The sequence below is a fragment of the Bufo gargarizans genome, chromosome 3 (assembly GCF_014858855.1).
Source record: "Bufo gargarizans isolate SCDJY-AF-19 chromosome 3, ASM1485885v1, whole genome shotgun sequence".
NCBI lineage: Eukaryota > Metazoa > Chordata > Amphibia > Anura > Bufonidae > Bufo > Bufo gargarizans.
The window spans coordinates 250,185,416-250,207,188 of record NC_058082.1 but is presented as its reverse complement, the minus strand read 5'-3'; the positions used below and the strand labels follow the sequence as shown (position 1 = coordinate 250,207,188).

General features: G+C 50.0%; 1 protein-coding gene across 2 annotated transcripts in view; it reads right to left on the bottom strand.

Annotated features, from left to right (window-relative positions):
* The window catches only part of LOC122930998, a 58,584-nt gene that overhangs the window by 14,524 nt on the left and 22,287 nt on the right, over positions 1-21,773 (bottom strand). For both annotated transcript variants that reach the window (XM_044284833.1, XM_044284834.1), the window contains exons 10-17: positions 16,247-16,386; positions 14,175-14,274; positions 13,952-14,067; positions 13,512-13,669; positions 12,923-13,064; positions 11,868-11,948; positions 10,544-11,417; positions 9,582-9,765 (exon numbers count right to left, since the gene is read on the bottom strand). In XM_044284833.1, the coding sequence (XP_044140768.1) occupies positions 9,582-9,765; positions 10,544-11,417; positions 11,868-11,948; positions 12,923-13,064; positions 13,512-13,669; positions 13,952-14,067; positions 14,175-14,274; positions 16,247-16,386 (1,795 nt within the window). The remainder of the gene's footprint in view (positions 1-9,581; positions 9,766-10,543; positions 11,418-11,867; positions 11,949-12,922; positions 13,065-13,511; positions 13,670-13,951; positions 14,068-14,174; positions 14,275-16,246; positions 16,387-21,773) is intronic.

The following is a 21,773-nucleotide window of genomic DNA, read 5'->3' as shown; positions in this document are numbered from 1 at the left end:
TGACAATTGACAAGTCATGTAGAGAGATGCCCCCTGTGTATAGAGTGCTGTACAGAGGTATGACAATAGACGAGTCATGTAGAGAGCTGCCCCCTGTGTATAGAGAGCTGCGCAGAGGTATGACAATTGACAAGTCACATAGAGAGCTGCCCCCTGTGTATAGAGTGCTGCGCAGAGGTATGACAATAGACGAGTCATGTAGAGAGCTGCCCCCTGTGTATAGAGTGCTGCGCAGAGGTATGACCATAGACAAGTCATGTAGAGAGATGCCCCCTGTGTATATAGAGCTGCACAGAGGTATGACAATAGACAAGTCATGTAGAGAGCTGCCCCCTGTGTATAGAGTGCTGCACAGAGGTATGACAATAGACAAGTCATGTAGAGTGCTGCCCCCTGTGTACGGAGTGCTGCATAGAGGTATGACAATAGACAAGTCATATAGAGAGCTGACCCCTGTGTACGGAGTGCTGCATAGAGGTATGACAATAGACAAGTCATGTAGAGAGCTGCCCCCTGTGTATAGAATGCTGCGCAGAGGTATGACAATAGACAAGTCACATAGAGAGCTGCCCCCTGTGTATAGAGAGCTGCGCAGAGGTATGACAATAGACAAGTCATGTAGAGAGATGCCCCCTGTGTATAGAGTGCTGTACAGAGGTATGACAATAGACGAGTCATGTAGAGAGCTGCCCCCTGTGTATAGAGTGCTGCGCAGAGGTATGACCATAGACAAGTCATGTAGAGAGCTGCCCCCTGTGTACGGAGCCTTGCGCAGAGATATAACTATACAGGAGTCGTATAGAGAGCTGCCCCCTGTGTATAGAGTGCTGCGCAGAGGTATGACAATAGACAAGTCATATAGAGAGCTGCCCCCTGTGTATAGAGTGCTGCGCAGAGGTATGACAATAGACAAGTCATGTAGAGAGCTGCCCCCTGTGTATAGAGTGCTGCGCAGAGGTATGACAATAGACAAGTCATGTAGAGAGCTGCCCCCTGTGTATAGAGTGCTGCGCAGAGGTATGACAATAGACAAGTCATATAGAGAGCTGACCCCTGTGTATAGAGTGCTGCGCAGAGGTATGACAATAGACAAGTCATATATAGAGAGCTGCCCCTGTGTATAGAGTGCTGCGCAGAGGTATGACAATAGACAAGTCATGTAGAGAGATGCCCCCTGTGTATAGAGTGCTGCGCAGAGGTATGACAATAGACGAGTCATGTAGAGAGCTGCCCCCTGTGTATAGAGTGCTGCGCAGAGGTATGACAATAGACAAGTCATGTAGAGAGATGCCCCCTGTGTATAGAGTGCTGCGCAGAGGTATGACGATAGACAAGTCATTTAGAGAGCTGCCCCCTGTGTATAGAGAGCTGCGCAGAGGTATGACAATAGACGAGTCATGTAGAGAGCTGCCCCCTGTGTATAGAGTGCTGCGCAGAGGGTTGACAATAGACGAGTCATGTAGAGAGCTGCCCCCTGTGTATAGAGTGCTGCGCAGAGGTATGACAATAGACAAGTCATGTAGAGAGCTGCCCCCTGTGTATAGAGTGCTGCGCAGAGGTATGACCATAGACAAGTCATGTAGAGCGCTGCCCCCTGTGTACGGAGCCTTGCGCAGAGATATAACTATACAGGAGTCGTATAGAGAGCTGCCCCCTGTGTATAGAGTGCTGCGCAGAGGTATGACAATAGACAAGTCATGTAGAGAGCTGCCCCCTGTGTATAGAGTTCTGCGCAAAGGTATGACCATAGACAAGTCATGTAGAGAGCTGCCCCCTGTGTATAGAGTGCTGCGCAGAGGTATGACAATAGACAAGTCATGTAGAGAGCTGCCCCCTGTGTATAGAGTGCTGCGCAGAGGTATGACAATAGACAAGTCATGTAGAGAGCTGCCCCCTGTGTATAGAGTGCTGCGCAGAGGTATGACAATAGACAAGTCATATATAGAGAGCTGCCCCCTGTGTATAGAGTGCTGCGCAGAGGTATGACAATAGACAAGTCACATAGAGAGCTGCCCCCTGTGTATAGAGTGCTGCCCCAAGGTATGACAATAGACAAGTCATGTAGAGTGCTGCCCCCTGTGTACGGAGTGCTGCGCAGAGGTATGACAATAGACAAGTCATATAGAGAGCTGCCCCCTGTGTATAGAGTGCTGCATAGAGGTATGACCATAGACAAGTCATGTAGAGAGCTGCCCCCTGTGTATAGAGTGCTGCGCAGAGGTATGACAATAGACAAGTCATGTAGAGAGCTGCCCCCTGTGTATAGAGTGCTGCGCAGAGGTATGACCATAGACAAGTCATGTAGAGAGCTGCCCCCTGTGTAAAGAGTGCTGCGCAGAGGTATGACAATAGACAAGTCATGTAGAGAGCTGCCCCCTGTGTATAGAGTGCTGCGCAGAGGTATGACAATAGACAAGTCATATAGAGAGCTGCCCCCTGTGTATAGAGTGCTGCGCAGAGGTATGACAATAGACAAGTCATGTAGAGAGCTGCCCCCTGTGTATAGAGTGCTGCGCAGAGGTATGACAATAGACAAGTCATATAGAGAGCTGACCCCTGTGTATAGAGTGCTGCATAGAGGTATGACAATAGACAAGTCATATATAGAGAGCTGCCCCTGTGTATAGAGTGCTGCGCAGAGGTATGACCATAGACAAGTCATGTAGAGAGCTGCCCCTGTGTATAGAGTGCTGCGCAGAGGTATGACAATAGACAAGTCATGTAGAGAGCTGCCCCCTGTGTATAGAGTGCTGCGCAGATGTATGACAATAGACAAGTCATGTAGAGAGCTGCCCCTGTGTATAGAGAGCTGCACAGAGGTATGACCATAGACAAGTCATGTAGAGAGCTGCCCCCTGTGTATAGAGTGCTGCACAGAGGTATGACAATAGACAAGTCATGTAGAGAGCTGCCCCCTGTGTATAGAGAGCTGCACAGAGGTATGACCATAGACAAGTCATGTAGAGAGCTGCCCCCTGTGTATAGAGTGCTGCGCAGAGGTATGACAATAGACAAGTCACATAGAGAGCTGCCCCCTGTGTATAGAGTGCTGCGCAGAGGTATGACCATAGACAAGTCATGTAGAGAGCTGCCCCCTCTGTATAGAGTGCTGCACAGAGGTATGACAATAGACAAGTCATGTAGAGAGCTGCTGCCTGTGTATAGAGTGCTGCGCAGAGATATGACAATAGACAAGTCATGTAGAGAGCTGCCCCCTGTGTATAGAGTGCTGCGCAGAGGTATGACAATAGACAAGTCATGTAGAGAGCTGCCCCCTGTGTATAGAGTGCTGCGCAGAGGTATGACAATAGACAAGTCATATAGAGAGCTGACCCCTGTGTATAGAGTGCTGCATAGAGGTATGACAATAGACAAGTCATGTAGAGAGATGCCCCCTGTGTATATAGAGCTGCACAGAGGTATGACAATAGACAAGTCATGTAGAGAGCTGCCCCCTGTGTATAGAGTGCTGCACAGAGGTATGACAATAGACAAGTCATGTAGAGTGCTGCCCCCTGTGTATAGAGTGCTGCGCAGAGGTATGACAATAGACAAGTCATATATAGAGAGCTGCCCCTGTGTATAGAGTGCTGCGCAGAGGTATGACAATAGACAAGTCACATAGAGAGCTGCCCCCTGTGTATAGAGTGCTGCGCAGAGGTATGACAATAGACAAGTCATGTAGAGTGCTGCCCCCTGTGTACGGAGTGCTGCGCAGAGGTATGACAATAGACAAGTCATATAGAGAGCTGCCCCCTGTGTATAGAGTGCTGCGCAGAGGTATGACCATAGACAAGTCACATAGAGAGCTGCCCCTGTGTATAGAGTGCTGCGCAGAGGTATGACCATAGACAAGTCATGTAGAGAGCTGCCCCTGTGTATAGAGTGCTGCGCAGAGGTATGACAATAGACAAGTCATGTAGAGAGCTGCCCCCTGTGTATAGAGTGCTGCGCAGAGGTATGACAATAGACAAGTCATGTAGAGAGCTGCCCCTGTGTATAGAGTGCTGCACAGAGGTATGACCATAGACAAGTCATGTAGAGAGCTGCCCCCTGTGTATAGAGTGCTGCACAGAGGTATGACAATAGACAAGTCATGTAGAGAGCTGCCCCCTGTGTATAGAGTGCTGCGCAGAGGTATGACAATAGACAAGTCATGTAGAGAGCTGCCCCCTGTGTATAGAGTGCTGCGCAGAGGTATGACAATAGACAAGTCATGTAGAGAGCTGCCCCCTGTGTATAGAGTGCTGCGCAGAGGTATGACAATAGACAAGTCATGTAGAGAGATGCCCCCTGTGTATATAGAGCTGCACAGAGGTATGACAATAGACAAGTCATGTAGAGAGCTGCCCCCTGTGTATAGAGTGCTGCACAGAGGTATGACAATAGACAAGTCATGTAGAGTGCTGCCCCCTGTGTACGGAGTGCTGCATAGAGGTATGACAATAGACAAGTCATGTAGAGAGCTGCCCCCTGTGTATAGAGTGCTGCGCAGAGGTATGACAATAGACAAGTCATATAGAGAGCTGACCCCTGTGTATAGAGTGCTGCATAGAGGTATGACAATAGACAAGTCATATAGAGAGCTGCCCCCTGTGTATATAGAGCTGCACAGAGGTATGACAATAGACAAGTCATGTAGAGAGCTGCCCCTGTGTATAGAGTGCTGCACAGAGGTATGACAATAGACAAGTCATGTAGAGAGCTGCCCCCTGTGTATAGAGTGCTGCGCAGAGGTATGACAATAGACAAGTCACGTAGAGAGCTGCCCCCTGTGTATAGAGAGCTGCGCAGAGGTATGACAATTGACAAGTCATGTAGAGAGATGCCCCCTGTGTATAGAGTGCTGTACAGAGGTATGACAATAGACGAGTCATGTAGAGAGCTGCCCCCTGTGTATAGAGAGCTGCGCAGAGGTATGACAATTGACAAGTCACATAGAGAGCTGCCCCCTGTGTATAGAGTGCTGCGCAGAGGTATGACAATAGACAAGTCATGTAGAGAGCTGCCCCCTGTGTATAGAGTGCTGCGCAGAGGTATGACAATAGACAAGTCACATAGAGAGCTGCCCCTGTGTATAGAGTGCTGCGCAGAGGTATGACAATAGACGAGTCATGTAGAGAGCTGCCCCCTGTGTATAGAGTGCTGCGCAGAGGTATGACCATAGACAAGTCATGTAGAGAGATGCCCCCTGTGTATATAGAGCTGCGCAGAGGTATGACAATAGACAAGTCATGTAGAGAGCTGCCCCCTGTGTATAGAGTGCTGCACAGAGGTATGACAATAGACAAGTCATGTAGAGTGCTGCCCCCTGTGTACGGAGTGCTGCATAGAGGTATGACAATAGACAAGTCATATAGAGAGCTGACCCCTGTGTACGGAGTGCTGCATAGAGGTATGACAATAGACAAGTCATGTAGAGAGCTGCCCCCTGTGTATAGAATGCTGCGCAGAGGTATGACAATAGACAAGTCACATAGAGAGCTGCCCCCTGTGTATAGAGAGCTGCGCAGAGGTATGACAATAGACAAGTCATGTAGAGAGATGCCCCCTGTGTATAGAGTGCTGTACAGAGGTATGACAATAGACGAGTCATGTAGAGAGCTGCCCCCTGTGTATAGAGTGCTGCGCAGAGGTATGACCATAGACAAGTCATGTAGAGAGCTGCCCCCTGTGTACGGAGCCTTGCGCAGAGATATAACTATACAGGAGTCGTATAGAGAGCTGCCCCCTGTGTATAGAGTGCTGCGCAGAGGTATGACAATAGACAAGTCATATAGAGAGCTGCCCCCTGTGTATAGAGTGCTGCGCAGAGGTATGACAATAGACAAGTCATGTAGAGAGCTGCCCCCTGTGTATAGAGTGCTGCGCAGAGGTATGACAATAGACAAGTCATGTAGAGAGCTGCCCCCTGTGTATAGAGTGCTGCGCAGAGGTATGACAATAGACAAGTCATATAGAGAGCTGACCCCTGTGTATAGAGTGCTGCGCAGAGGTATGACAATAGACAAGTCATATATAGAGAGCTGCCCCTGTGTATAGAGTGCTGCGCAGAGGTATGACAATAGACAAGTCATGTAGAGAGATGCCCCCTGTGTATAGAGTGCTGCGCAGAGGTATGACAATAGACAAGTCATGTAGAGAGATGCCCCCTGTGTATAGAGTGCTGCGCAGAGGTATGACAATAGACGAGTCATGTAGAGAGCTGCCCCCTGTGTATAGAGTGCTGCGCAGAGGTATGACAATAGACAAGTCATGTAGAGAGATGCCCCCTGTGTATAGAGTGCTGCGCAGAGGTATGACGATAGACAAGTCATTTAGAGAGCTGCCCCCTGTGTATAGAGAGCTGCGCAGAGGTATGACAATAGACGAGTCATGTAGAGAGCTGCCCCCTGTGTATAGAGTGCTGCGCAGAGGTTTGACAATAGACGAGTCATGTAGAGAGCTGCCCCCTGTGTATAGAGTGCTGCGCAGAGGTATGACAATAGACAAGTCATGTAGAGAGCTGCCCCCTGTGTATAGAGTGCTGCGCAGAGGTATGACCATAGACAAGTCATGTAGAGCGCTGCCCCCTGTGTACGGAGCCTTGCGCAGAGATATAACTATACAGGAGTCGTATAGAGAGCTGCCCCCTGTGTATAGAGTGCTGCGCAGAGGTATGACAATAGACAAGTCATGTAGAGAGCTGCCCCCTGTGTATAGAGTTCTGCGCAAAGGTATGACCATAGACAAGTCATGTAGAGAGCTGCCCCCTGTGTATAGAGTGCTGCGCAGAGGTATGACAATAGACAAGTCATGTAGAGAGCTGCCCCCTGTGTATAGAGTGCTGCGCAGAGGTATGACAATAGACAAGTCATGTAGAGAGCTGCCCCCTGTGTATAGAGTGCTGCGCAGAGGTATGACAATAGACAAGTCATATATAGAGAGCTGCCCCCTGTGTATAGAGTGCTGCGCAGAGGTATGACAATAGACAAGTCACATAGAGAGCTGCCCCCTGTGTATAGAGTGCTGCCCCAAGGTATGACAATAGACAAGTCATGTAGAGTGCTGCCCCCTGTGTACGGAGTGCTGCGCAGAGGTATGACAATAGACAAGTCATATAGAGAGCTGCCCCCTGTGTATAGAGTGCTGCATAGAGGTATGACCATAGACAAGTCATGTAGAGAGCTGCCCCCTGTGTATAGAGTGCTGCGCAGAGGTATGACAATAGACAAGTCATGTAGAGAGCTGCCCCCTGTGTATAGAGTGCTGCGCAGAGGTATGACCATAGACAAGTCATGTAGAGAGCTGCCCCCTGTGTAAAGAGTGCTGCGCAGAGGTATGACAATAGACAAGTCATGTAGAGAGCTGCCCCCTGTGTATAGAGTGCTGCGCAGAGGTATGACAATAGACAAGTCATATAGAGAGCTGCCCCCTGTGTATAGAGTGCTGCGCAGAGGTATGACAATAGACAAGTCATGTAGAGAGCTGCCCCCTGTGTATAGAGTGCTGCGCAGAGGTATGACAATAGACAAGTCATATAGAGAGCTGACCCCTGTGTATAGAGTGCTGCATAGAGGTATGACAATAGACAAGTCATATATAGAGAGCTGCCCCTGTGTATAGAGTGCTGCGCAGAGGTATGACCATAGACAAGTCATGTAGAGAGCTGCCCCTGTGTATAGAGTGCTGCGCAGAGGTATGACAATAGACAAGTCATGTAGAGAGCTGCCCCCTGTGTATAGAGTGCTGCGCAGAGGTATGACAATAGACAAGTCATGTAGAGAGCTGCCCCTGTGTATAGAGAGCTGCACAGAGGTATGACCATAGACAAGTCATGTAGAGAGCTGCCCCCTGTGTATAGAGTGCTGCACAGAGGTATGACAATAGACAAGTCATGTAGAGAGCTGCCCCCTGTGTATAGAGAGCTGCACAGAGGTATGACCATAGACAAGTCATGTAGAGAGCTGCCCCCTGTGTATAGAGTGCTGCGCAGAGGTATGACAATAGACAAGTCACATAGAGAGCTGCCCCCTGTGTATAGAGTGCTGCGCAGAGGTATGACCATAGACAAGTCATGTAGAGAGCTGCCCCCTCTGTATAGAGTGCTGCACAGAGGTATGACAATAGACAAGTCATGTAGAGAGCTGCTGCCTGTGTATAGAGTGCTGCGCAGAGATATGACAATAGACAAGTCATGTAGAGAGCTGCCCCCTGTGTATAGAGTGCTGCGCAGAGGTATGACAATAGACAAGTCATGTAGAGAGCTGCCCCCTGTGTATAGAGTGCTGCGCAGAGGTATGACAATAGACAAGTCATATAGAGAGCTGCCCCTGTGTATAGAGTGCTGCGCAGAGGTATGACAATAGACAAGTCATGTAGAGAGCTGCCCCCTGTGTACGGAGTGCTGCGCAGAGGTATGACAATAGACAAGTCATGTAGAGAGCTGCCCCTGTGTATAGAGTGCTGCGCAGAGGTATGACAATAGACAAGTCATGTAGAGAGCTGCCCCTGTGTATAGAGTGCTGCGCAGAGGTATGACAATAGACAAGTCATGTAGAGAGCTGCCCCTGTGTATAGAGTGCTGCGCAGAGGTATGACCATAGACAAGTCATGTAGAGAGCTGCCCCTGTGTATAGAGTGCTGCGCAGAGATATAATAATAAACAAGTCATATAGAGAGCTGCCCCTGTGTATAGAGTGCTGCGCAGAGATATAATGATATACAAGTTATATAGAGAGCTGCCCCTGTGTATAGAGTGCTGCGCAGAGGTATGACAATAGACAAGTCATGTAGAGAGCTGCCCCTGTGTATATAGAGCTGCGCAGAGGTATGACAATAGACAAGTCATGTAGAGAGCTGCCCCTGTGTACGGAGCCCTGCGCAGAGATATAATGATATACAAGTTATATAGAGAGCTGCCCCCTGTGTACGGAGCCTTGCGCAGAGATATAACAATAGAGGAGTCGTATAGATAGCTGCCCCCCTGCAGCAGCGCCACCACTGGACAGGTGAAGTATTACACTGTGCATATTCATATCAATGGGTTATGTGTGTAATGCAGGAACGGACAGGTCCCCCGGAGCCAGAGACGCTCTTAATCGGTCTCCACTATGGCCAAGAGATAAGGATCCCGGACACAGGGGCCCAGATGTTAATGGGGAGGATGACAATGGGTCTTCTAAAGTGGACGCCCCCTTTAAATAGGTCACGCCTGTTACAAGTAAATTCATAATCTGCTATCTGCAAATAAAGCTTACTCTTCATATGATGAAAGCTTCTACTACCCAATATACTTTCTGTATCTGTTCCACACCATTTCAGTATCTCTGCTTGCTGTAATTCAGAAGGAACCTTCGTTGATTACTTCCAGTGGACGTACACCTGTCTTAGGGTGTGACGGACACACAGGAGGACGGCTTCTTACAGTCCAGTTATCAGACCCGTCTTGCCATGAGCCATGCCACTGTGTGTCCATCACATGCTTCCTATTGAATGACAGCAAGCAGAGATCTTAAAAAACCAACACTTTTTTTTCTGCTGCTCCGTTCCATCGAAGCCTAATCACCCTGCGCTTGTGATTCACCCCCTGCCATACTTACGTGGGACCCTCTGAGCGCTGGATGGGGAGCGGACCGCCCATGCTTTCCGAAATCCAGCCCAGAATGGCAATAAAGAGTTGGTCAGCCAGTCATGGAGGTGATCGAATAGTGAGATTGCGGGCAGGTCGCTGTGTGCCGCCACCTCCGCGTCTCTTAGCGCAGCCTCCAGGAGTTCCGGGGACAGCTGGACACAACACAGATTCACAAGTCACATGATGCTCGATGATGAGGGTTGTAGTCTACATCTACCTTAGGCCTTTTGCACACAACCATGGTTTGGTTCCGCATCCAAGCACATTTTTTTTTGCGGCTCGGGTGCAGACCCATGCCCTTCAATAGGGCCGCAAAAGATGCGGACAACACTCCGTGTGCTGTCCGCATCCGTTGTTTCGTTCGGTGGCCCCGCAAAAATTATAGATCATGTCCTATTCTTGCGGACAAGAATATACTTTTTTTTATAATAGGCCATCTGTTCAGTTCCGCAAATTAAGGAAGGCACACGGGCGTAATCCGTGTTTTGCGGATCCGCAATTGGCAGAATCGCAAAACACGGCACGTTCATGTGCAAGAGGCCTTATGGCTTACTTATTCCCCCGTGTTCGGTGCTCTAGAGTTTGTCACGTGATCCCCATTGTGAAGTTCAGTGCCTGCCTTATGATTGTCTCCACCACTAAGTTGGATTGCGGATTTTTTGGTGTGAAGCGCGGTGTAGTGTGGTCCTGCAGTCACGCTCCCTAGCACCTGCCCCCTACTTCTAACTAACCTACCAAATGTTTATTGACAAGGAAGAGATGGAAGGGAGCATGACCGCAGGACCAGACTACACACAGTTTTGTGTAGTCTGTAACCATGGAGACAAATAGCCCTGCACACGAGCTGCAGGCACAAAAACGATACATTTTAATCAGGGATGTTCCTGGCCCTCTTGTCTCCTTACCTGAGGTTGGTGAGAAGCTTCTTACCTGCAGTACAGGATTCCCATGTAAAAAGAGAAATCTCTCCTTGATGACATGAACCTTCCTCTTCAGGAGGCCATGGTCCGGCATGGCATGATGGGCATTCTTATACTTCATCAGCTCCAAACAGCACAGCAGGTTGTTCTCCAGTAAAGGTAACCCCTCCTGAAGACCATGTATCTGCAGATACTTCAGGAAATGCAGAACTTCTGGAGTTGGCCATCCCTTAGCTGCCATCTCCAGGGCTTGGTGGAAGGTATCTCCATCGTCTACACTCGGCTGCAGCTGTGCTGGATGATACACATCGTTCCTTCGACCGTGAAGGCGCTTCATGGCCATTTTAGTGCTTAGCACTAGAAGAATTGGCTCAAGTCTCGCCCAACCTTCATTTCCTGACTGCTGCACTCCATAATCCTTCAGCCTTCCTAACATCTCCACCCAGAACTTGTTAAAGGAGGCGGCCAGGAGCCCACCGAGGAACCTTGCGACCTGTGTGATGGACGAACTGCTGACCATACCTTTGGACAGTTCATTTGTCAAATGTTTCCTCAGTCCTTGCAGTTGTGGGTTCTGAATAGCATCCAACTCTAGAACTTTGTGGATCAAACCCAACATCTTAGCCTCCCCTTTTTTGCTCTGTAACGCATGAAGCATCTCCAGAACCCTCAAGGCCTGTGGCATCTCCGTCTCCTGCACCAGTTTCTTGTAGGCCTTGTAGACTGCTCTGTGCTGAAGCATCTCCAGGGGGATGTTGGGATCATGCAGGAGGTGACTGGGACGTCCTGTAATCTGACTGGGGACCCTGAAAGGGTCTCTCCTCTTGTTGGCCTTCTTGCTGCCCCCATGGTGAAGACCTCCGTGTCCGTTTTCCTTGTGTGACCTAAATAAGACAAGAAAATCAACCCATGACGCAATCCTCACTCATGATTCTGATCTTACCTGTTGCGTCATGGAGAACTTTTTATTGGTCTGAAGCATTGGCATCGATGGAAGTTCATCCAACTTAGCCTTGAGGTGGGATTTATTACAAAGATCAGCAGCACCTCACCACTTTATTGAGATGTGTGTCCAGCAATAAAGATCAGGTGGCTGCCTCTAAAGGCGCCGTCACCCAAGGTACTTCACTAGCAGTAATGGCTGGACTCCAGGGCGGTGGTGGAGACGGGAACTGGAGGACTAGCGGCACCTGGCTTCTCTACCGCAGTCCAGTGTTGCACCCATAAACTGGGGCCCCATAGCACTCATTGGAGGGCCACACTACCAGCCAGTGTGAGGCTCCCAGCCCCTCAGACACGATAGGCCGCCCCATAATCTCTACTGGCAGGTTTACCTTTTCTGTCTTGTTTTTACCCCTCTATTTGCTGATGACCCCGAATTCTTGGACTTGTGGTGCGATGGTGGAACACAGTACCTGTAAGGACAAAGTAACTGCAATCAGTGCAGGGCTCACACAGCTGAGGGTCTGTTACAGTGTGACAATCAGCTTGGACTATAGAACAGCAGACATTTGTGCTGCTGCAGTGCTTGGGTCACAGCGAATTGTCTACACTGATACATTGTAACAAACACTCAGCTGTATGATTAATACTAGGTCAGGATGGGTTTTTGAACGTGTCAGAATAAACAGTGCTCCCAGTCACTGACAGCAAGCAGAGATCTTCAGAATGGTGAATTGCAAAATAAAGTATATTAGTAAGTTACAGGTCCTATAAAAGTCATAGGCGCCGGTGAGGTCATCAGCCAGCCACGTAGCGACGGTCGTAACGCCAGATTAGCAGGAAATCACCCAGTAATCCGGCATATTGAGTAGTGCTAGAGCATTGGTCCAGTAGGAAGCAGCCGAGGCGGATGGGAGTCGTAGTCTGTGCACAGATAAGTCAGTCCTGATCAGTTCTTACCCCCATGTCACCCTCCTGTCGCTGGGGTCTGCTGCCCCCTCGCCCTGCACGGGCAACATATCCGGGTGTGGCGTAGGTGCTCAGAGCTGATGGTTCTGCACAGTGTTCAGTCCGCAGGTTGAATAATCTCACCCAACATCTCAAGTGTCCCCGGGGTGTCCTTATGTCTGAGTTACATCAGCGGAATTAACCCTTCTGTCCCCGGGGAACTCAGACTGTTGTCAGGATGGAGTATGGTGGAGGAGGGAGCGCAGCGAGCACCCGGGCACAGTTGGCAGAGCACGGAGGGGGATGGGTGAGTATAAGCGCAGCTGCTGCCCCCTTTTTTGCCTTCATCACGCACCCTGAGGGAACATGGGCTTTGTACACGGCTCCTGTATTCTGCTGACCCCCCAGCTGCACCCTGACGCATTGTATTGGGGGCTTCTTCATAATTCGATCCCCAGACTGGAGCGCCCCCTGCCCCAACCAGCGTTTCATCACTTACTTCAGGAACATGGAAATGTCGTAGTTCAGGAATCTTATCCAGGAGTCCCGCAGAGCGTCCAGCGCCAGGTGATACGCAGACCCTAGATCCTCCAGGTGTATCTGTCCTGAGAAGGCGTCCGAGTGCCCCACGGCCGGCTCGCCTGGAAGAGGAGAGAGCGTCCACAGGGGTGCGGAAAGCAAAGTAATAACTACTGTGAAGGGCCTAGCCGTCTGGGCAACCCCACAGATCAACCCCTCCACCCCCCTTGTACTTGTTCCATTCATCCACTACTTGCGGGCTGCGTGGGCATGGGTTAAGTCACTTCGGTGCACAATCCAGTCCTGCGGCGCGTGATCCCGCGAGACCTGTGATCTACAGTGGCGGAATCACGCGCCGCAGGACAGGATTGCGCACCGAAGTGACTGAACTCATGCCCGCAAGTAGCGAAACAAGTACAAGGGGGGTGGGGAATAGCCATATTTGTTTTTTTAAATGCTACCAGGCCAGCATAACATTTGTGGCACTGGGCAAAACATCTGGGGCTCGAGCCCCTGCCGACCCATACATTATATAAACACCCGCACCCTATGGAGGCCGCAGCCCGTACCTGCATGTGTAATGGAGGACTCCGGGTAAACATCAGGGCTGCGCCCCCAGACTTGGCGCTGACTGGCGCCGCTTTGGTTCCGCTCTGCCCCCCGTTCTCCATAGTCACTTAGTTCTTGCCACAGAAGAAAAATCTGAGTCGTCTTCGGCAACTCAAACCTGTTGGTGAATTATATGAGAATCATCCCCATCACCATTGTGATTGTCAGCTCGTTCTACCACTATGTATGGGAGGGAGTTACACTTCTGTTCATCCTGATCTTTCTGTTTCATCAATAGAATGCTAGAACTAGCATGAAGATTGGTACTGGGTCCTTATTGTCACGTGGACACAGCTAGTTGTATCTTGGCCCTTGTGCTTGAGGGGCCCTTAGGCTCCCCTGCTACATAGAACCTGGTAGGTGGGGTTCCTGGACCTTCGTGTTATGTCTGTGTTGTCACCTGTTCAGATAGCGCAGGAATGTCCCCCCGGCTGTTGCGTCATTCCTCAGAGCTGGAATCATTCTGTCTGGTAGAGAGGAGCTGGGAATCTGCAGATCGTCCGGATGCCTGAAGATCTGGGACAGACGGACATCGCCAGTGATTTCTGCCCCATTAGCTCTATGTATTACGGTCCACGCCTTCCCTGAACCATTCCCCAGATATCTGAGGTCGGCGGACTCACCGTATCATTGTCCTTGTTCCCCAGGGGGGTGGACGGTGAAGTATGAATGGCGACCTCCAGAGATGGGGCGTCCGGCTTCACCCCCTTATGTTCTGTACGCCTAAAATAAATGGATTTATGTGAAGGTTGCAAAGGATTGGGCTATTATTATAATTCTCAGGATATTAGGGCCACACAAGGCGGAAACAAGAAATACCGCGGAGGGGGGCAGTTTCTAAAAAAAAAAATAAATACACACTTTTCTTTGATCCTGGACAAAGCCTGCAAGTCTCCAGTAAATAGTCAGCTGCGTAGTAACAGAAGGGCAGCGTGCAGTGACTGACCCCCCTTCTCAAGCGATTCAAGCCAATTGTACTAAAAAAAATTATCCTTACCCTGGATAAATATAACATTGTTATAACTCCTGTGTAAACACCACAAGTAATCCCCTCCTGTGGTATATCTGGGCAGACACTGTACCAGCAGGGGATGATCTGTACAGACACTAAACCAGTAGAGAATGATATGTACAGACACTGAACCAGTAGGAAGTGATCTGTACATACACTGAACCAGTAGGAAGTGATCTGTACATACACTGAACCAGCAGGGGTAGATCTGTACAGACACTGAACCAGCAGGGGATGATCTGTACAGACACTGAACCAGCAGGGGATGAGCTGTACAGACACTGAACCAGCAGGGGATGATCTGTACAGACACTGAACCAGTAGGAAGTGATCTGTACATACACTGAACCAGCAGGGGTAGATCTGTACAGACACTGAACCAGCAGGGGATGATCTGTACAGACACTGAACCAGCAGGGGTAGATCTGTACAGACACTGGACCAGCAGGGGATGATCTGTACAGACACTAAACCAGTATAGAATGATATGTACAGACACTGAACCAGTAGGAAGTGATCTGTACATACACTGAACCAGTAGGAAGTGATCTGTACATACACTGAACCAGCAGGGGTAGATCTGTACAGACACTGAACCAGCAGGGGTCGATCTGTACAGACACTGAACCAGCAGGGGATGATCTGTACAGACACTGAACCAGCAGGGGATGAGCTGTACAGACACTGAACCAGCAGGGGATGATCTGTACAGACACTGAACCAGTAGGAAGTGATCTGTACATACACTGAACCAGCAGGGGTAGATCTGTACAGACACTGAACCAGCAGGGGATGATCTGTACAGACACTGAACCAGCAGGGGTAGATCTGTACAGACACTGGACCAGCAGGGGATGATCTGTACAGACACTGAACCAGCAGGGGATGACCTGTACAGACACTGAACCAGCAGGGGATGATCTGTACGGACATTAAACCAGCAGGGGATGATCTGTACAGACACTGGACCAGCAGGGGATGATCTGTACAGACACTGAACCAGCAGGGGATGATCTGTACAGACACTGAACCAGCAGGGGATGATCTGTACAGACACTGAACCAGTAGGAAGTGATCTGTACATACACTGAACCAGCAGGGGTAGATCTGTACAGACACTGGACCAGCAGGGGATGATCTGTACAGACACTGAACCAGCAGGGGATGATCTGTACATACACTGAACCAGCAGGGGTAGATCTGTACAGACACTGAACCAGCAGGGGATGATCTGTACAGACACTGAACCAGCAGGGGATGATCTGTACAGACACTGAACCAGCAGGGGATGATCTGTACAGACACTGAACCAGCAGGGGATGATCTGTACAGACACTGAACCAGCAGGGGATGATCTGTACAGACACTGAACCAGCAGGGGATGACCTGTACAGACACTGAACCAGCAGGGGATGATCTGTACGGACATTAAACCAGCAGGGGAGGATCTGTACAGACACTGAACCAGCAGGGGATGATCTGTACAGACACTGAACCAGCAGGGGATGATCTGTACGGACATAAAACCAGCAGGGGATGATCTGTACGGACATAAAACCAGCAGGGGATGATCTGTACAGACAACAGGGGGTGATCTGTACAGACACTGAACCAGCAGGAGATACCTGTGAGATATGAGGTCCTAACGGGTCACTGCACTGTGTGAATTTGGCTGATACTTACCTGAGCGGGTGATCCCTCTGCCAGTGGATGAGGAACCTGGGGATCCAGTAGGAGCGCAGGCGTCTCAGGGCATCATATTGGGATCTCCTGAGGGCGTGGTAGGAAGGACCCCGGCTCTGCTGACACAGACGGATCTGCTCCTGTAAGAGAATGACTGCCAGTAAGATGCCGCTCTTCGTGCAGCCGTCCTCTTATGGTAGGAAAGAGCAAGGAGCGTCCGCTACATGGACCAATGGCCGATCCAGGGCCTGGAGCTTCACACATAAAGGGGCCCAAACATTGGGTACTGAAAAGCTCTGCAGCTTTCCAAGATCTCTGCTTGCTGCTAGCAATGTTTTAGTTTAAATCCAAAGGCTGAAAACTCGATACAGCGCTCAGCTGAGATTTTGTTACAGTTGGATCCAGTCTAGACCTGGACCCCGGACTGATCTGTTCAGCTCACAGAGGATTCTCTACATCAGGGCTTTGCAAACCTTTTCTACTCTGGCCTCACCAGCTACCAAATACTGCTGTGCAACGTCCACAGCGACAAATACACCAGTGCAGCACAACTTACCTCTCCAGAAGCAGCACAACATACCTCCACAGCCGGGTCAAATACCACTGTACAGCACAGCATACCTCCCCAGCAGCGTCAAATACCACTGTACAGCACAGCATACCTCCCCAGCAGTATCAGATACCACTGTACAGCACAGCATACCTCCCCAGCAGTATCAGATGCCACTGTACAGCACAGCATACCTCCCCAGCAGCGTCAGATATCAGAGTGCAGCACAACATACCTCCCCAGCAGCATCAGATATCACAGTGCAGCACAACATACCTCCCCAGCAGTATCAGATATCACAGTGCAGCACAACATACCTCCCCAGCTGCATCAGATATCACAGTGCAGCACAACATACCTCCCCAGCAGTATCAGATATCACAGTGCAGCACAACATACCTCCCCAGCAGTATAAGATATCACAGTGCAGCACAACATACCTCCCCAGCAGCGTCAGATATCACAGTGCAGCACAACATACCTCCCCAGCAGTATCAGATATCACAGTGCAGCACAGCGTACCTCCCCAGCAGCATCAGATATCACAATGCAGCACAACATACCTCCCCAGCAGTATAAGATATCACAGTGCAGCACAACATACCTCCCCAGCAGCGTCAGATATCACAGTGCAGCACAACATACCTCCCCAGCAGTATAAGATATCACAGTGCAGCACAACATACCTCCCAAGCAGCATCAGATATCACAGTGCAGCACAACATACCTCCCCAGCAGCATCAGATATCACAGTGCAGCACAACATACCTCCCCAGCAGTATCAGATATCACAGTGCAGCACAACATACCTCCCCAGCTGCATCAGATATCACAGTGCAGCACAACATACCTCCCCAGCAGTATCAGATATCACAGTGCAGCACAACATACCTCCCCAGCAGTATAAGATATCACAGTGCAGCACAACATACCTCCCCAGCAGCGTCAGATATCACAGTGCAGCACAACATACCTCCCCAGCAGTATCAGATATCACAGTGCAGCACAGCATACCTCCCCAGCAGTATCAGATATCACAGTGCAGCACAACATACCTCCCCAGCAGCGTCAGATATCACAGTGCAGCACAACATACCTCCCCAGCAGTATAAGATATCACAGTGCAGCACAACATACCTCCCCAGCAGTATAAGATATCAGAGTGCAGCACGACATACCTCCCCAGCAGCGTCAGATATCACAGTGCAGTACAACATACCTCCCCAGCAGCATCAGATATCACAGTACTGCACAACATTCCTCCCCAGCAGCATCAGATATCACAGTGCAGCACAACATACCTCCCCAGCAGTATCAGATATCACAGTGCAGCACAACATACCTCCCCAGCAGTATAAGATATCACAGTGCAGCACAACATACCTCCCCAGCAGCGTCAGATATCACAGTACTGCACAACATTCCTCCCCAGCAGCATCAGATATCACAGTGCAGCACAACATACCTCCCCAGCAGTATCAGATATCACAGTGCAGCACAACATACCTCCCCAGCAGTATAAGATATCACAGTGCAGCACAACATACCTCCCCAGCAGCGTCAGATATCACAGTGCAGCACAGCATACCTCCCCAGCAGCGTCAGATATCACAGTGCAGCACAACATACCTCCCCAGCAGTATAAGATATCACAGTGCAGCACAACATACCTCCCCAGCAGTATAAGATATCAGAGTGCAGCACGACATACCTCCCCAGCAGTATCAGATATCACAGTGCAGCACAGCGTACCTCCCCAGCAGTATCAGATATCACAGTACTGCACAACATTCCTCCCCAGCAGCATCAGATATCAGAGTGCAGCACAGCATACCTCCCCAGCAGCCTCATATCACAGTGCAGCACAACATACCTCCCCAGCAGTATCAGATATCACAGTGCAGCACAACATACCTCCCCAGCAGCATCAGATATCACAGTGCAGCACAACATACCTCCCCAGCAGCATCAGATATCAGAGTGCAGCACAGCATACCTCCCCAGCAGCCTCATATCACAGTGCAGCACAACATACCTCCCCAGCAGTATCAGATATCACAGTACAGCACAACATACCTCCCCAGCAGTATCAGATATCAGAGTACAGCACAACATACCTCCCCAGCAGTATCAGATATCACAGTACTGCACAACATACCTCCCCAGCAGTATCAGATATCACAGTGCAGCACAACGTACCTCCCCAGCAGCATCAGATATCAGAGTGCAGCACAACATACCTCCCCAGCAGTATCAGATACCACAGTGCAGCACAGCATACCTCCCCAGCAGCATCAGATATCACAGTACAGCACAACATACCTCCCCAGCAGCATCAGATATCACAGTGCAGCACAGCATACCTCCCCAGCAGCCTCATATCACAGTGCAGCACAACATACCTCCCCAGCAGCGTCAGATATCACAGTACTGCACAACATTCCTCCCCAGCAGCATCAGATATCACAGTGCAGCACAACATACCTCCCCAGCAGTATCAGATATCACAGTGCAGCACAACATACCTCCCCAGCAGTATAAGATATCACAGTGCAGCACAACATACCTCCCCAGCAGCGTCAGATATCACAGTGCAGCACAGCATACCTCCCCAGCAGCGTCAGATATCACAGTGCAGCACAACATACCTCCCCAGCAGTATAAGATATCACAGTGCAGCACAACATACCTCCCCAGCAGTATAAGATATCAGAGTGCAGCACGACATACCTCCCCAGCAGTATCAGATATCACAGTGCAGCACAGCATACCTCCCCAGCAGCATCAGATATCACAGTGCAGCACAACATACCTCCCCAGCAGCGTCAGATATCACAGTGCAGTACAACATACCTCCCCAGCAGCATCAGATATCACAGTACTGCACAACATTCCTCCCCAGCAGCATCAGATATCAGAGTGCAGCACAGCATACCTCCCCAGCAGCCTCATATCACAGTGCAGCACAACATACCTCCCCAGCAGTATCAGATATCACAGTGCAGCACAACATACCTCCCCAGCAGCATCAGATATCACAGTGCAGCACAACATACCTCCCCAGCAGCATCAGATATCAGAGTGCAGCACAGCATACCTCCCCAGCAGCCTCATATCACAGTGCAGCACAACATACCTCCCCAGCAGTATCAGATATCACAGTACAGCACAACATACCTCCCCAGCAGTATCAGATATCAGAGTACAGCACAACATACCTCCCCAGCAGCATCAGATATCAGAGTGCAGCACAGCATACCTCCCCAGCAGCCTCATATCACAGTGCAGCACAACATACCTCCCCAGCAGCATCAGATATCACAGTACAGCACAGCATACCTCCCCAGCAGTATCAGATATCACAGTGCAGCACAACATACCTCCCCAGCAGTATCAGATATCACAGTGCAGCACAACATACCTCCCCAGCAGCATCAGATATCAGAGTGCAGCACAACATACCTCCCCAGCAGTATCAGATATCACAGTACTGCACAACATACCTCCCCAGCAGTATCAGATATCACAGTGCAGCACAACGTACCTCCCCAGCAGCATCAGATATCAGAGTGCAGCACAACATACCTCCCCAGCAGTATCAGATACCACAGTGCAGCACAGCATACCTCCCCAGCAGCATCAGATATCACAGTACAGCACAACATACCTCCCCAGCAGCATCAGATATCACAGTGCAGCACAGCATACCTCCCCAGCAGCCTCATATCACAGTGCAGCACAACATACCTCCCCAGCAGCGTCAGATATCACAGTACTGCACAACATTCCTCCCCAGCAGCATCAGATATCACAGTGCAGCACAACATACCTCCCCAGCAGCCTCATATCACAGTGCAGCACAGCATACCTCCCCAGCAGCCTCATATCACAGTGCAGCACAACATACCTCCCCAGCAGTATCAGATATCACAGTGCAGCACAGAATACCTCCCCAGCAGTATCAGATATCACAGTGCAGCACAACATACCTCCCCAGCAGCATCAGATATCAGAGTACAGCACAACATACCTCCCCAGCAGTATCAGATACCACAGTGCAGCACAGCATACCTCCCCAGCAGCATCAGATATCACAGCACAGCATACCTCCCCAGCAGCATCAGATATCACAGTGCAGCACAACATACCTCCCCAGCAGCATCAGATATCAGAGTGCAGCACAACATACCTCCCCAGCAGTATCAGATATCACAGTACAGCACAACATACCTCCCCAGCAGCATCAGATATCACAGTACAGCACAACATACCTCCCCAGCAGTATCAGATATCAGAGTGCAGCACAACATACCTCCCCAGCAGCATCAGATATCACAGTGCAGCACAACATACCTCCCCAGCAGTATACGATATCACAGTGCAGCACAACATACCTCCTCAGCAGCCTCATATCACAGTGCAGCACAACATACCTCCCCAGCAGTATCAGATATCACAGTGCAGCACAGAATACCTCCCCAGCAGTATCAGATATCACAGTGCAGCACAACATACCTCCCCAGCAGCATCAGATATCAGAGTGCAGCACAACATACCTCCCCAGCAGTATCAGATACCACAGTGCAGCACAGCATACCTCCCCAGCAGCATCAGATATCACAGTACTGCACAACATACCTCCCCAGCAGTATCAGATACCACAGTGCAGCACAACATACCTCCCCAGCAGTATCAGATATCACAGTGCTGCACAATATACCTCCCCAGCAGTATCAGATATCACAGTGCAGCACAACATACCTCCCCAGCAGTATCAGATATCACAGTGCAGCACAACATACCTCCCCAGCAGCATCAGATATCACAGTACAGCACAACATACCTCCCCAGCAGTATCAGATATCACAGTGCAGCACAACATACCTCCCCAGCAGCATCAGATATCACAGTGCAGCACAACATACCTCCCCAGCAGCATCAGATATCACAGTACAGCACAACATACCTCCCCAGCAG